Source organism: Ambystoma mexicanum, chromosome 1p, assembly GCF_040938575.1.
Source record: "Ambystoma mexicanum isolate Mex_15411 chromosome 1p, UKY_AmexF1_1, whole genome shotgun sequence".
NCBI classification, from domain to species: Eukaryota; Metazoa; Chordata; class Amphibia; order Caudata; family Ambystomatidae; genus Ambystoma; species Ambystoma mexicanum.
The window spans coordinates 788,244,775-788,261,861 of record NC_090921.1 but is presented as its reverse complement, the minus strand read 5'-3'; the positions used below and the strand labels follow the sequence as shown (position 1 = coordinate 788,261,861).

The window sequence follows — 17,087 nt, the reverse complement described above, 5'->3', positions numbered from 1 at the left end:
CGACTGGCGCAGCCATGCGTGGCGCTTGTGAAGAGTGCCCTGGGCAATAATTTGCCCTGTGTCATCAGATGTATCCGTTTTTTAGAATAAAGTTGGAAACAGCTTTCCCTTCTGAAACTGCGAGGGAGAGTTTGGTCTTCAATGGCTCTGGGGCTGAACCATTAATGTGGCTATTTCGTCCCATATGTGGCAGTTGTAGCTTGCCAGCAAGGTCGTATTGTTTGCAATCCTCGCCAGATATGCTGCAGAGGTGGTGACTTTCCTACCGAAGATATACTTTTTTTGCTTTCCTTGTCGGGGGCAGGGGGTGCCTCTGATGATGCAAGAGGTTTTCCCGCTCTTTTCCTGGTGGTGGTAACTACTAATGAGTCCGGTTTTAACTGCCCCCTTATCTAGAGGGGGCTGGATGGACATTTCTCTCAATGCAAAGGTTCACTGCCCGCGTTACGTTAGGTGTTACCAAAGATGGCTAAATTCGCCTTTCACAGATTGTAACAAGGGTTTGAAAGTGGTTGCTGCCTTTTGGCTCCCAGTATGTTTGACAAAATCTTGTCTTCTTGTTGATCTTGTGTCTCAATCTGGAAGTGTTCAGCTGCCTTTAGAAGCATGTCTCGGAGTTGGATCTGGTTATCGACCGGTGAGTCTGCCACTGGCGTGTCTGTATGGTATGGCGACGGTATGACGTAAAGGTCCTCCTCGTCATAATAGTGGTCCACCTCCCCTATGTCCCTGATTGTCTGAATTTGAATATGCTACAGTCTCCTGGAAGCTTTGGTTAGGGTTATATTGTTCAAGCTGGTGTGGGTCCTGTAGCGGGGTGACTGCTTGAGGGGTGTCTGCCCGTGCTGTCTTTGCGGGGGGTTGTGACTGTTGGCCCCCACTAGCCAATGCGTGTTCTGGAGGTTTTCTAGAGCCTGAGGGTTGCTGTTGGACAGAAAAGACATGCGCCTCATGACCAGGTCTATATCTTCAGCAGACCACTGAGGAACTTGGGATAGATGGTGTGGGATGTGGCTCCAGTGTAGGCTGCCTCTTGTGCCTCAGCCTCTGTTATTGTTCCCTCCCCCTGGTTAACAGTCCTTTTCTCTAGAGGACTTGTGGGTCTTCGAAGTGTGGTGTTTCAAAGTCTGCCCCTTTAAAACGTGTCTCAGGGACATGTTTCTTTTAACAAGATGGGACAATTTCGACACGTCCGTCGACTGTCGGGTGCTCTCCATTTTGACATGTCTGGACAGTCGCTTATCGGCATGTGAACGGGGAGGTCCTGCGTCTCTTGGCAGTCTGGTTTCAGCGGTAGTTTTGGGCACGGAGTCGAAGCCGGATTTTCTTTCGACTCTGGGGGTCTGTTATGGGACCCCCTACTTCGTCCACCATGAGTGCCTTTGTCTGGGCATCGCCTTCATCTTTCCAAATGAGTAATAGAGAAAGGAACCACCCCTCCAATGCTGTCACCTAGGACGAAAAGGCAGAGGTTGACGGACAGCCAAGCCCAACGATTTGGCGGCCGCCTTGGAGGTCTGCAACTTTAAGGCTCTCGTCAGCCTTGCTGCCAAAAAGATGGGACCCCATCAAAGGGCATGTTGAGAAGACGGGCCTGCATATTGGGTGCAAAACTGGACTTGCGCAGATTTGCGTGGTTGCGTATTACGGTGCTCGTAGCCATGGACAGCGCGACACAATCCGCAGTGTCCAACCCAGACTGAAGGTATTCACACATGGCATCCTTGCCATCCTCCACAATAGCTAGAAAGCCATCCCTTTCTTCCCCTTCTGGGATATGCTCAGCCGCAAATGAAATACAATTCCACAGAGTGTGTGAAAACTTTGCCAAGGTACAGGTGGAGTTGGCCGATTTCAGGGCCATACTCCTAGCAGCTAATACCTTGTGCGCCCATCCATCCATACATTTATTGTCCCTGTCCGGAGGGATGAGGTGTACGCTGCTTGCTTTGAGGTGGGCGTAGCCGCCTGAACCACCAAACTCTCAGGAATGGGGTGGGTGGATAGGTAGCCGGGGTCGCCACTTGATGGGCGGTATTTCTTCGACAAAGACTTGTTAACCACCGGAATAGATTCCGGGGAAGTCCGAGTAGCAGCCACCCTTTTCTGTAGGGCCACATGAAATGGCAACACCAGGTCAGTGGACGGACTCTGATCCAAGATGTCCTTAAGACTCAACCCGAGGCCTGGACCAACCCAGGTACTCAGCAACTCTCAACATCAATCTCCTATAGGAGGATCCTGCATGCTCACAAGGATCGGGTTTCCCCAAACTCCATCTCAGGGGAGGTGTCAAGGCCACTGGCATGATGTAAGGACTGAGGCAAATGCTCAATCCTACTATCCTCATCAAAGAGACATTCCGGAATATTAGGTGTCCCATAAGGCAGACCAAAAGGCACCACGTCACCATCAGACCTCTCCCAATAATCATCACTCATAAATGTTAAGGAGAGACTGGAAAAACTCCTTCCTAAGGAGAGGAGTGGATCCCTTATCTGAAACAGGCTTCACAGTTTAGTAAGAGCTTTTCTAGGAGGTCCAGGAGCCACAAGGGCATCCAACGGCAACTCCAGCCCAGCAGACGTTGACGGCTCCAACTGCATCGGCAAAGGCGCTGGAGATATCAAAGGCCCGACCCCAGGGAGAGACCCGACAGACTCCTTAAATGGGCACGGCGACAAAGACGTCGACACCTTCGACAATTTCCTGGGAGACGAAGACCGTGACCTGGAACGTCTCTGGCGATCTCCAGATGCCTTGTCCGAATGGGACATCGACGGTTCCCAATGTTTATCGTCCTGCTTACCCGAGGGCATACGAGTATCGGACAGAGACCGACCCCGGCCGGCTTCAACTTAAGGCACAGACGGGGCTATGCCGTAAGACTTAAAATCTAACATCTGCTCCCGAAAAAGCCTCCTATTCCTCAGCGGTAGAGTACTTACTGGGACACGACACCCTTTTCGGGGTATCCGTCATCCGACGAGGATGGCGAACCGTGACGTCGCTTCAGAGACCATCTCAATGAAGGGGACGAGTGGTGTAAACCACTCCGGGTTCTAGACCTGCCAGACAGTTTCCAATGAGGAGACTCCCTCGACTCGTCCGTCAACCTCCCAGCCGATTTGGATTTACGGGGTTTGGAAACACGGCCTACCTTTAACTTCCCCTTATGCTCCCCGCAAGGCCTTGGCAGTCAACAACTGGCACTTAGAGCAGTCATCCGTGGCGTGGTCCTCGCCCAGGCACCACAAGCAGACAGTGCGGGTCCGTGATGGACATCTTGGACCCGCAGTCCTGACACTTCTTAAAGCCAGGCCGCAGGGTCGTCGAGGTGGAAGAAGACAGTGGTACAATATAAAGTTGAAGACATAAGGCACGCCGACAGAGGCTACAGGTGCTGTGCGTCCTACTTGTACTGACGCCAGGGCGCCTTTCTACCGAAAAAAACTTCCAAAGAGGCACAGCTGTGGACATTACATATCAGATGAGGAATAAATTGGAGGACACAATCCATTCGAAAAGTGAGCATTGGAGACAGAGGAACACAAGGATTATGAGACTACAAGAAACCTGAAATATATAATCAGCCAAATTGCTCACAAACATTCCCAAAAACCAAGAGAGGCAAATGGAAAAAGGAGTTGCCAATACTCCTGGTTCTCTTGGCTCTGTCCAAATGTCAACCTACCTCACTGAAGGGCCCAACGACACAAAAAACACAAGTGAAGAACAGATTTGACGGTAGCATAAAGGCACCCAAAATGAGAACCAAGTGGTGAGAAAGCCAACCCAAGTGTTGGAGGGGGAATCACAGAAATATTCCCCCACCTAAGGCAACCTTGAACTGTTAAACCAGGGAGAATTGTTTTCTACAGATATTCATTGTTCCAGAACCAGGAGGGACTCCTGAAAGCCCAGAGAGGTCGATATGAACTAATATGAGGGAAGGGCACACTGCCCCGTTTTAAAAAAAAATGTTTTCCCAAGTGGTAGGCCCAGTTTAGAGGCTAGGTTTGGACAGAGGACCAGTTCTTTATTTTCATTGATGAGCACCTTAGTATAGTTTCTTTAAAATGCCCTCTGGTCAGAGTCCTTCTGGCTTGCCACAATACCCAGGTCCCAAGGGTACGAGGGCTAGCACTTGTCCACAAAACCACCCGAACACTAACAGAAGGATGAAAAATACTAATACTACTTTCTCCTGGAGAGTTACCCCTTGTGAGAAAGTAATTGTGTGCATATCGAGAACTAATGTGGAATATTAGTACATTTTTATGCCTGGCAATTAACTTACAATTTAAAATGTTTACCCATACAGTCCTTTACAATAGCAGGCCTTCCAGTTGCATTTGAGGCACTAAGGCTGTGTGGAGGTTTACAGAGAACTAGCCCTCCATCTTCTGTATGAAAACTGACAATCCAACAATGCAGCTAGAAGTCAGGGTAGACAAGTCTTCCCAAGAACACATTTATGCAGAGTTAGCCTGGGGTCTGTTCTCCGTGTCAACCTGCAGCGCAAACAAGCCCTTAAACGAAAGCAAAGCACATGACCAACCCATATCTATCAGTGCAGGCTTTTCCAAAGCTACTTCGGTTTACCACACAACTTCTAGGGACCAGAAGTAAAGAATAAAGCAGGAAAATACACCTCCTGCTACAGTGTTAAATCAATCCTCAAACTGAGATAATTATGTAAAAAGGGTTTTGTAGTCTGCCAAATCCAATGATGCTGTAAAAAAATAAAAGAATCTTCCATTAGCCCATACAAACCTCCACATCAATGTAGCACAGTGAGAACGCATTCCCATGTGTAGGCATACAGGGGTTAGCACAGTAGGATCTAGATACTACTCTGCCTCAGGCTAGGGAGCAAGTAATTTGCCAAGAGATTGAGGAGAGATGCTGATTTACCAACGTAGAGGAAACATGTAAGCCAGCAGATGCAAAGGAGGAGAAACACGAAAACAAAGCAGCCATCATCAACTCACTTGCTTCACTTTTTCTTCAAAGTCTGTGTCATTGTGATCAGAAATCATCTGTGCAAGTCGGATCTGTTCTGCAGTGGCCTAAAACAAAAACAATAACTCACAAATGAGGAGATTTGTCAGTGTTCAGCATGTTCATAAAACCCCAGACTGGGGATAAAAGCGCATTTGCATTATTTTCACACATCAGGCAACCCATCGTCATCTCAATATATGCATCAAGCCTCACATTCCTAAACATTACCTACCCAGCCCCCGTTCCGCTTACCCACTCCTCCCAGCAAACACTTCAATTCTGGATTTGTGACACGATGTCTGTTTTATGCAGTAATGCTACATCTTATTCTGAAATGCAGCGCTTGTTTGGGTTTCATCATACATTTAGTTGTATTCATTTACAGATGAAAAATTACTTACCCATGGTAACTTTTCGACTGGATGTTCCTCCCACGTATTCCTTATCTTTGATATTTCCAATATCCAGCTTGCTGCTGCCTCTGAAATTTATTTTCAGTAGAGGGCGCTGTGTGTCGAAGCCTGGTCGAGTCGATGTCCCTCAGAGTCCTTCGTCTCGAAGACGTCACCACAAGTATAAGAAGCACACGCAGCGCCCGTTAGCCTCAGTTCTGTTTTGACGACAAGAGTACTGCCTTGTGTCCAACAGTTACTCCTCCTGAGAGAACGTAGACTACAATCGCAAGAGAAGTTTTACTGCGGGGAAGGTTGGGAGGGGCAATAAGGAATATGTGGGAGGAACATCCAGTCGAAAGAACGTTACCGTGGGTAAGTAACTTGTTCTTCTAATGGATTGTGTCCTCCCATGTATTCCTTATCTTTGACACACTCCCAAAGCAGTTTACTTTGGAGGAGGGAGTAAAAAAACAAACATGAATCACATATGCAATACTGCTTTCCAAAAAACAGAATCGTGGCTCGTGGGGGAATCTAGACTGTAAAGGGGTGCACAGACTACCATATGGCAGCTGCACATATGTCCTTTACCAGAACTCCCCACTGCAAAGCAGACAAAGTTGCAACACCCCTGGTCGAATGAGCCCGCAGATGTTCTGGAGGGTCTTTACCTGCCAGTCTAACATTCTGATACAGTTAAATGAAACATCTGGAGATAGTTTGCTTGGTGATGGATGTTAGGCAGAATTGCAGGCAGTACCCTCTGGGACCACTACACAAAATTAGGACTACAGGTGTTAACCAAACCAACCTTTGGTAGAAGTCTGTACCACACAGTTTTTGGTAGCGAGCTGAGCAGCCAGGCTTCTCAAAAGTAATTGTGAGCAGTACAAGTAGCTACACAGAGGACTTTCAATCACAGTGGTTCAAGTAAACACTTGTACTCAAGGTTTCTTGGTAAAAACACTTATTAATTTATTACACAATCATTTACAAAACATTTAACTAGAAGAGAAATTAATATAAACAAATACACTCCAATACGAAACTAAGCTTTTGAGGCAGTTTTAGCTCCCCTGAAATAGGAGCAAAATGCAAGTTCAATTACTTAGTAGTGAGCAAAAAGGACAAAGTGGTATCCAGTCATTTTTTCAAAGCCCAAAGTTTCGAATGTAAATCCTGAGAATACATCTTTTCGGAAAGCCATTCTTTCAAAAAGACATTCTTCCGAAATAAATTTGCATATGGTTTCTAAATGAAGTTAAGTATTAGTGCAGGGCTGGGGCCAGGGTTAGGGTTGGGGCTTGGGTTAGTTTAAGGGTTACATGGGGGGGTTAAATTAGGGTTAGGGCTAAGGCTAGGGTTTGGGGTTAGTTTAAGGGTTACGTTGGGGTTAGGGTTGGGGCCAGGGAGGTTTGGGGGGAAACCTCCCCCCCAATATACACAATCACTTTAAAACGTAACAAGGGGCTGGCCAGTGCTGAAACTTCAGCACTGGACAGCTCCATGTAACGTTTTAAAGTTACAAAAAAGCATTGAAATGCGACTTTTAACATGTAAAAGTGCATTTCTATTGAAGCCAGTCCATATCTATTAACGACAGATTGGTTTCGATAGAAATGCACTTTTGCATGTTAAATATAGCTGGTCAAAGCTTTTGTTTTCGAAACTTTTGTTTCGAGGCTTTAGTGATTTCAAACTTTTTTTCTCAACAATCACTATAAACCACAAAAGTAAGTAGAATAGATTACATACTTTCTAAGCAGTGCAAATAGTTTAAGTTCACCAATAAAGTTCAATTCAAGTCAATAGGCCAAGCCAAAGTCAATGGGCTAGTGTTCTGGATAGGAAAGTGCAGTTCTGGTATCAAACGGTAAAGTCTTTGCAAAAGTTCTTAGAAGTAGTTTAGGCGAAAAAGGATCATACGATGGGTCACAAGCCGATTAGGCCTGTAAGGTGGGAAAGTTTCACAAACGTTCACTGTGAGAGTGGTGTTCTCTCAATCGGGTTTGCACAGTACCTTTTGTATGAAGAATCAAATGCTGCTGAAGTCGTGGTTCCTGGCAGGTCCTGCAGATCTCACTGTTCCTGAGCCTCAGTCGTGGGGACAAGAGGGAGGACGTTGGGTGACTCCTGCACTGCACGGGATCGAAGAAAGCAAACAAAATGGAGTCACTTCAGTTCCAATAGCTGTAGATTCAAGAACACAAGCTTTTGTCCCTCTCCCTGGTTAATCCTAACCAGCTTTGAGAATGGTATCCAGGTGTTTTATGAGTTGATTAGTCCCACCAACTCAAAGGAAGAAGCCCCCCTTTAAGGAGCTTCTCTTTTGAATGGAGTTTGCCAATTCGGACCTGCAGCAGGGGTTCACCGGGCAAACCAATGGTCCAGGAGTTGCAGTAGCCGTCCTCTTCCAGCTAGTCTTCGGTTCTTTTGTTCCAGTGGTCGACTCTGCTTTCCAGTCCTAGAGACTTGCCTTTTAAACAGTTTTCTCCCATTCATTCCAGCCTAGCTGTCACTCACCCAGCAGGGTGGCTGTCCTTGGCGAGCAGTCAGCCAGCCAATCACGCCAGAGCGCATTTGGGTCTCCTAGGAGACTAAGCACGGAGTTTTGGGCACCTCCCTCCCTTCCTGCCCACCCCAGACACTCAGGACACCAGAGGCGATCTTCACTCCTAATGCCCGCCGAAAGGCACACAAACAAAGGGATCAAACCTGGTTTGGTGCGCAGAGACAAACACTAGAAGGACCTTTCCAAAAAGAAGCAGCGAAAAAAAGAAGACCAGGACCCGCTTAAACAAAGGGGGCTGAAGGCGCCATCTTGAAAAACATGGCTCCTGTGATTTTTAGCTACCAGTGTTCGCGGTCAGGAAAAATCATGGTAGTTTGTTGTAAAACCACTGCCACCGGCCTTTTCAATAGGAGAGGATAGCATTTGACTGCTACAAGAGTATTTTAGACACAGTGGATACTATGTAACCCCTCCAGCACTCCATTGTAAGATGGTGTGTGCTGGGTCTAAGAATCTGGAAAGATTGGAAAGACTAGTAAAGTCAATTTCACTTTACATTCTCTGGGAAACAGTAGTTTATCCCAGAGAAGCCATTTAAACCTTTGGGAAGTCTAAAGAGACATCTCTGTGTCACTGCACTGAGGGTGCTGTGTAACACATGAAAAGATGCCTGTGGAGTTCTTAAAACTCCAAAGTCAAAGAACACAAATGTAAAACATCAAAATACATGAGTGAGAAAAAAGGCTCACACTCTTTCCAGGTAAAAAAAAAATCAAGTCCTCAAAATCCAGCAAAGTTACTTGGGGTCTCTAAGGAGAAGGGAATTAGCACATTTATGAGAATTCTCCCCAACAATGGCTAGACCCAATTTGTGGCATGTATACCCCACGAATAACTGATCATCCTTCCGCAGTTTAGCCAATCTAGAATTTGAGAAGCTCAGTGCATGTCTAGGGTCGAATCTGAAGTCGCTCCTCCTCTTTCCCTGCATGAGGTGGAGGATAAAAAGAAGGTAATGTTATTTTCCTATTAATGTGAAACTCAGAAACGACCTTGGGGAGAAAGGTAGGCTTCACCTTTAGTACCACTCTGTCTTTGTGAAAAACTGTATGAGGAGGCAGGATAAAGCCTGTAGCTCACTCACCCTTCGGGCTGATGCAACGCCCACCAAGAATACAGTTTTCAAAGTAAGAAGTCTTAATGGGCAAGAATGTAAAGGCTCAATTAGAAGCGCCCATCAAAGAGTTAAAAACCAATTTGAGATCCCAGAGTGGGACTTGGAATGTAGTAGGAGGGTAAACGTTACACTATTTGAGGAATTTTAAAATAGGAGACTTACTCTGAAGTGCCCTTAAAAATATGAAGCGCTTTTGTAGTGGAGAGGGTAGAATACCACCTAACCTCTATAGAGGAAGCTTAACAGGCCCTGTGCCATCTTACTGCAGACCTAGAAGCTGAACAGAGAAGCACATGGGGCCCATCAACAGGCAGGGAGGGGTCAAGACCTGCCCCAAGCGTGCAAAGGAGAAGGAGAGGGCAAACAGGAAGGAAGTACATGAGACTCAATGGGCCCTCACCCTGCAAGCAGCCTGCTACACAGGGAGCCAGACCCGAGCAAGAACCAAGGGAACTAAGCGTATGAAGGATGGGTCGGTACTAAGAGAATGGACGAACTCTCACCGGATAACCAATGATTGGCCACAGGCAGACGTAACACACTGCTCCAAGGTGACCCTCTGTGAGAAGGGGGGGTGTCTCCAAGATCATGATTGAACTCAAGAAACAGTTGTTTTTGGTTAATAAGTTGTTGGGGTGTTTTGCACACGTGCCATGGCTCTTTGCACAGAGACAGCAATGGAGAACAACACTACTCCCATGCAGATGATTACAAGAAAGAGGATTAATGTGTTAATTTGTTGACAGAGAATAGTGACGAGAAGGGAGTAGTTTCTTACCTGTAACTCTATTTCTCCAGCGTTGGTATCTTTCATGGATTCACATGCTTAGAATATTCCCAGTCAGACTGGGAACCCTCGGTACACATATATAGCCGTTTCCTATAGGAAAACTTCCAACACTTGTGTGTCCTATCCACATCTACGTCCTCCCCGGGATCGTCCACGCATGCCCGTAGGACGTAATGGTATAAAAGCCCCGCCCCCGCGGGTCCCGTCAGATTTCGACCCCTCCAAAGAAGAAAGGGGGGGAAAAACCTGTTTATGCACATATCCTGCACATTGCATTTCGGGGAGGCTGGTGGGCGCATGTGAATCCATGAAAGATACCAACGCTGGAGAAATGGAGTTACAGGTAAGAAACTACTCCCTTCTCCAGCGTTGGATCTTTCATGGATTCACATGCTTAGAATAGATTGTATAGCAGTATCCTAGAAGAAGGAGGCGAGAATGCAATGCAACATACATTACAAAGAGTTAGAGAGAGATCTCTCTCTCTCTCTCTCTATATCTATATATATATATATGCACGTAAGCAGTAACATTTATATAAAGGCGATACATAAAGGAAAAAAACCAAACAACGGCAAGGTAAAAGACAACAGTTTCACCATTTGTCTTACCTCATTGAAAAAGATGGCGCAGCACTGCCCTCCCCATCTGTACTTCATCCGCATGCTGCCTTTCCAAGCAGTAATGGCGTGTGAACGTGTGTGGGACTGACCACGCCGCCGCCTGGCAGATGTCTGTCAGAGAAATTCCTGCCCATAGCGCCGCGGAGGAGGAGGCCGTCGATCTCGTGGAATGGGCTCTGGGGCGTCCCTGTAGGGGTCTCCCGGCCTTGGAGTGACTAAAAGCAATTGCCGACGAGACCCATCGGGCCAGTCCTTGCTTGGAAATTGCCCTACCTCTCGTCGACGGACCATATGCAATAAACAGCTGTCTTGTAGTTCTGAGTTCTTGCGTTCTTTGTAGGTAAAACTTTAACGCTCTTTTCACATCGAGCGTATGAAGAGCCTTTTCCGCCGTCGACGAAGGGGTCGCAAAGAAAGTAGGGAGAGCAATGGTCGAATGCTTGTGATAGACAGTCGGTACTTTCGGGATGAAAGTAGGATTAGTTGATAGTATCACTTTATCTTTAAAGAATCTCATATATGGAGGGTCTATGACTAGCGCCTGTAATTCCGACACTCTTCTAGCTGACGTAATGGCAATTAAGAAAGCCAGCTTCCACAATAGGAACTGCATGGATGAAGAGGACATTGGTTCAAAAGGAGGTTTCATTAAAGCCGCCAACACCACATTTAGAATCCACGACGGTGGAAACCGCTTCGTAGGGGGAAAAGTTCTAAAGAGACCCCTCCATGAAATGTTTCACCAGTCTGTCGCTGAATAACGGTGCGGAATGTCTCCTTCTCGTGAACCTTGAGATGGCCGCCAGGTGCACCTTGATGGATGAGGAGGATAGCCCACTCTCTGCTAGGTGCAGAAGATACGGTAAAATTTGTTCAGGAGTTACTTCCCCAGGCCGTATTTCGTGCTGTGTTTGCCACCACATACAGAACCTTCGCCACTTGCATATGTAGTACTTGTTAGTGGAAGGAGCCCTAGCCGCCTGTAGAATTTTCTGGCAATCTGACGAGACATTCAAATTGCCAAATTCTGCAAAGTCAGGAGCCATGCTGTCAGGTTGAGGCTGTCCGGATTGTGATGCCACACCGTTCCCTTGTCCCTGGATAGGAGATTCGGAACTTTCTGGAAAGTTATCGGTTGTTCCAACGACAGGTGTAGTAGGTCGGAAAACCACGGTTGTCTCGGCCAATACGATGCCACCAGAATGACCCGGCATTTGTACCTGCGAATCCACTGTATTGTCCTCCGTATCAGGGGAAACGGAGGGAAGGCGTACAGGAACTTGTCTGTCCACGGAAATGAGAACGCTTCCCCTAGGGATCCTTTCTGAGGCCATCTGCTCGCGAACTGCTCGCATTTCTTGTTTTCTCTCGTTGCGAAGAGATCGACTGAGGGGTGACCCCACCTTTTGAAGATTCTTTGCAGCTGAATGGTGTCCATCTCCCACTCGTGTATCTGAGCCATGCTCCTGCTCAGGGAATCCGCTTGTACGTTCTTCACTCCTGGGAGATGGTGAGCCACTATAGATATGTTGTGTTTCAAAGCCCAATGCAATACCTTTTGAGCCTCCACAGAAAGGGTCCTGGATCTCGTGCCGCCTTGTTTTATCAAGTAGAACATGGCTGTCGTGTTGCCTGTCAGCACTCTCACTCTCAACCCCTTGATATGTGGGAGGAATGATTTCAAGGCCCATCTCACTGCCCTCAGTTCCAGTACATTGATATGTAGGCGTGATTCGGTGGGAGACCATCTGCCCTCGGTTTGGTGGTTGTCCATGTGTGCTCCCCAGCCCGCCAGGGATGCGTCCGTGATGATGGTATTCTGAAATTCGGGTTCTTGTAGAGGAACCCCTCTGTACAGGTTGTGAACGCTTTTCCACCATTGGAGGGCTCGGATGATTTTGTCATCGTCGACGGTTAGCCTGTCCGACCACCGACCCGTGGACTGCTTCCATCTGTCCGCTAGGAATTCCTGAAGCGGCCTCATGAACAAATCGACAGCTGGCTACTAGATGGGTGCAGGAAGCCATGGAACCTAGGATCGCCACATACTTTCTCACCGAGAGTGTGCCATGTAGACGTAGTTGACTCGTCAGCCGGTTGATCTTTGATATTCTGTCTAGGGAAGGCTTCACTATTCCCGACTGGGTTTCGAATTGAGCTCCCAAGAACTTTAAGTTCTTTGATGGCCTTAGAGAGGACTTTTCGAAGTTCACTGCGAACCCCAGTCGTTGTAGAAGCTGTAAGGTAGCCTGTACGCTGTCGTTGGTTGACGCCGAGGAGGATCCCCTCACAAGCCAGTCGTCGAGGTACGGGTATACATGATGCCCTTTCTTTCTCAGCCAGGCTGCCACGGGCGCCAAACATTTTGTGAACGTTCTTGGGGAGGATTTGAGACCAAACGGGAGCACTGCGAATTGGTAGTGTGTCTGACCTACCATGAACCTCAGAAACTTCCTGTGTTTTTGACACATAGGGATGTGGAAGTACGCGTCTTGCAGATCTAGAGACGCCAAAAAATCTCCCACTTGAACAGACCTGATCACTTCCTGCAGCGTGAGCATTTTGAATTTCTGGCTCTGTAAGGTCTCGTTGAGGTCGCGTAGGTCGAGAATGGGACGCCATTTTCCGGTCGGCTTTTTTACTATGAAACACCGCGAGTATACCCCTTGGCCTTTCTGCGATGCAGGGACTAGCTCTATGGCACCTTTCTGTAACATAAGTGCTACTTCCTGCAGCAAATTGTCCAGATGTGGTTGGGGTAGGGGTATAGGTGGATACTTTGGAGGTTTGCATTTGAATAGTAGAGAATGTCAGTACCTCACTGTGTCCAACACCCACTGATCTGTTGTGATGTTTTCACATTCTTTGACACAGCTCGACACTCTTCCTCCCAGAACGGTGCGCTTTCCGTCATTGCTGGTGTTTCTGGTTGCTCGTCGACGACGAATAGGTCGGTCGTCTCTTGGATGACTGGAAGTTTCTGCGCCGGCTTGAGTTTTGAGAGGCGCGTCTATATCCTTGGGAAGGGTACGCCGATCTTCCGAAGGATCTATCCCTGGGTGTAGAAAATCTTGAGTTGCCAGATGCCCCTCTAAAGGGACGAAAGGATCGAAAGTGTTTACCACCCTGAAGAGCACCCAAGGACCGTGCCGTATCCGAATCCTCCTTCATGCCCTTCAAGGCCTCGTCCACCTTTTCTCCGAAAAGAAGGTCACCTTCGAAGGGCATGTCCAATACCTTATACTGCACCTCGGGTCTGAAGTTGGTGCACTTAAGCCAAGCCTGGCGTCTCAGCACAACTCCGTTGTTTATCTGCTTAAAACCCGAATCTGCCAGGTCCACCGCTATGTTAATAGCATGATTCGACGCCTCTTCGCCCTCTCGTACCAGAGACATCGCCGTTCTTCTATGTTCCTCCGGAAGGTGGTCCAGTATAGGGGCCAGTCTGTGCCACATCTCCCTGTCGTACCTGGCCACAATAGCCAGAGAGTTGGCTGCTTTCACAGTTGCAGCACCCACAGAAAGAACCTTCTTACCAAACACGTCTTGGCGTCTTGCCTCATTATCCTGAGGGGTAGAGCACTTGTGTTGAGCCTTGGCTTTCCTCGTCGCCGCTGCCGACACCACTGAATCAGGTGTAGGTTGGGACGAAAGACACTTCGGGGTAGAGTCTGGCACTTTAAACTTCTTTTCAATGCGGCCTTTGACGGCCGGTTCCGAAAACGGGTGACGCATAGTTTGAACTCCCTCTTTCCAGACATGATCTAAAATGGGTATTGAGAATATTGGGCGTCTATTCTTACCCATATGATCAAATAGAAAGCAGTCCTTTTTCTCCTCCTGTTGGGCCAGGCCAAACTCCTTACATGCTTTTTCCATCATTGAATGAAAAGAGCCAATATCGTCTGGTGGCGATGGATGAGTGGGACTCTTTGGTGTTTCCAGTTCCACATCCGAAACCCAGGATGGATCCCTAGATGGAGACAGGGAGACATCCGATGCTGACCCACGGTCAGATAAAGAGTCCGAAAGCTCACCCTCCTCCTGGACTACTGGAGTCACCGGAATTCCGCTCGTTTTGGTTGGACGGTGTGACGGGCCGGGTTCGTCGACTGGGGGGGGGGGGGTCGACGCCACAGGTGGAAGCCTTTCATCCAACGATTTTAGCAGCGAGTGTAAGGAGGACAGGACCTCCATGGACAGGGCCGTTTGGTTTGGAATATTGGTAAACACCTGAGAGCAGGTTGCTCCTGATGGCGACTTGGCTCGTAGCCCAAGGTCTTCCGGGCCCGCAATCCTGACAACGTCGTCTTCCTTCGAGGAAATCAACACTGCTTGTTCCTGCAGTAACGTGTCCGGCAACCCCATATCAAAAACTTCTGGTCTCCAGGCCAGAACTTCGGTCGACGAGGACGTCGTCGCCGTCATCGGGTTGATGACGGGGGAAACCAACTGCGTCAGAGGTAGTGAGGGCACTGACTGGTTCGTCGTCGTCGACGGTGGGCCTGCAGGTGGCTTAGGCGGTCCCGCCTTAACGGTGCTCTCCCTGCGTTTATCCAAATCTCTACTCGTGGCAGATCTGTGAGGATCGCCCGAGGAGGATTTTGGCCTCTCCTTTCCATGTTTTTTCGACGATGTTTTCGTCGAGGCGACGCTGCGCACGGAGCCCACCTCCGACTGAGGGTATGCTCCCGCCCCATCATTTAACCACGACACCAGCCGCCGATTCCGATCTTTCAGAGTTTTCTGAGAAAAACCCTTACATATTTCACACTGGTCTGCGGAATGGTGAGGGTGGAGGCAATAAATGCAATCTAGATGGCCGTCCCCCTCGTAAACCTTCTTCAATCCGCACGTGGTGCACGGGCGAAACAACGGTTTGCCCGACATTCTGGTAAGACCAAAAAACCTCAGAGGCTCGTTCAGTCAACCCAGCAAGTAATTTCAACGATATCCTAGAAAGTAGAGACTACACGAGGAGATCCCACTATCTTTGGAGACGGTTGAAATCTGACGGGACCCGCGGGGGCGGGGCTTTTATACCATTACGTCCTACGGGCATGCGTGGACGATCCCGGGGAGGACGTAGATGTGGATAGGACACACAAGTGTCAGAAGTTTTCCTATAGGAAACGGCTATATATGTGTACCGAGGGTTCCCAGTCTGACGACGGGGAATATTCTAAGCATGTGAATCCATGAAAGATCCAACGCTGGAGAAAAGGTGATGCCGTTGGTAGCTAAATAACTCCGCAAAGCACATCTTGACGTTCTCTTCCTACAGGAGACCCGTCTAATACACGGGGAGGAAAGAATGATTCGAGGGGCAGGGATTGGTCAAGTTCACTGGGCATCGGATACTGTCAAAAAGGGGGAGACTGCATAGTGATACACAAACAACGTAAACTGCCAGACTGCACAACCACCCGTCACTTGGAGGGGAGAGACTATTCATACTCAAGGAGATTATGGAAGGAGCTAAGGTAATTCTGGCAGCACTATATTATGCCCCCAACCAGGGGCAGGCACAGTTCATCTCAAATGCGCTAGATGCGCTACAGGAACATGAGGCAGACCTCTACATAATGGGGGGGAAGGGGGGGAGACTTTAAATCCTGGGCAGACGAAGCAAAAGATAAGACCATGGGGACCTCAACATGGCAGGAAATGCTTGGAAAACCGGGACACCTGGGACGCACAATAGAGGCCCGCAGCCTCAGATGTTTGGCGAGACCACCACCCAGGAGTAGAGGGATATACATTTTACTCGGCCCCACATAGCACATATACTAGGATTGACTACCTCATTAAAAGAGACCTGGGGACGAGCACGACCAATAGCGAGATCAGGCCGATGGGGTGGACAGACAATGATATTATCCTCAGGTCCCTGGATGTCACTGGGCGCTACAGGCCGCACAGCAGATGGCGCTGCAACGAAACTCTCTCAAAAGATCCCCTCTTCACTTAACAACTGGGAGAGGCGATCACCGAGTACTTCGAACTGAACGATAACGGGGAAGTAAATAATGGGGTACTCTAGGATGCTGGAAAGGCTACTTGGAGGGGGCTACTTAGAGGGGGCAAGACGTAAAAGGGAAAGGAACCTCAGTAGAAGCTGAGGAGCGAGATTGTAGAGGGGGGAGGAGAGGATGCATTCAATGAGTGGGGAAACGGAGGAAGCCAGGGAACAGATACTCGCCAAAAGAGCAGAGCTGAGGGCGCTAGGAATGGTGGAAACCATGTGGAAGCAGAGATACCTTAAACAAAATTATTATGAGAAAGGGGATATTTATAGCAGCAAGGCTCCGAGCACAGAGGGCGAAAGATGGGTGTCATCCCTTACGAGCTAAGGCGGGGGCACGAGGAACTCACCCAGAGAGATAGAGGGATTTGCCCAATACTACGAAACCCTTTATAAATCCGAAATACAGGAGGGAGAAACGGCAGTAAGGGAATACCTGGATAGGATAGAGATGAACACACTCATTTAGAAGTGGAACAGCTGGAGAGTCCCTTAACAGTAGAGGAGGTACAAGAAGCTATATCCCATCTCCCCAACAGTAATGGCCCGGGGAAAGAT

General features: G+C 48.3%; 1 protein-coding gene across 12 annotated transcripts in view; it reads right to left on the bottom strand.

Moving 5' to 3' along the window:
• The window catches only part of UBAP2L (ubiquitin associated protein 2 like), a 1,950,223-nt gene that overhangs the window by 1,783,150 nt on the left and 149,986 nt on the right, over positions 1-17,087 (bottom strand). For all 12 annotated transcript variants that reach the window (XR_011304365.1, XR_011304368.1, XM_069651771.1 and 9 more), the window contains exon 3: positions 4,995-5,072. Coding sequence is in view for 10 of the 12 variants with exons in the window: in XM_069651771.1 (XP_069507872.1) it covers positions 4,995-5,072 (78 nt within the window). In the remaining 2 variants the exon portion in view is untranslated. The remainder of the gene's footprint in view (positions 1-4,994; positions 5,073-17,087) is intronic.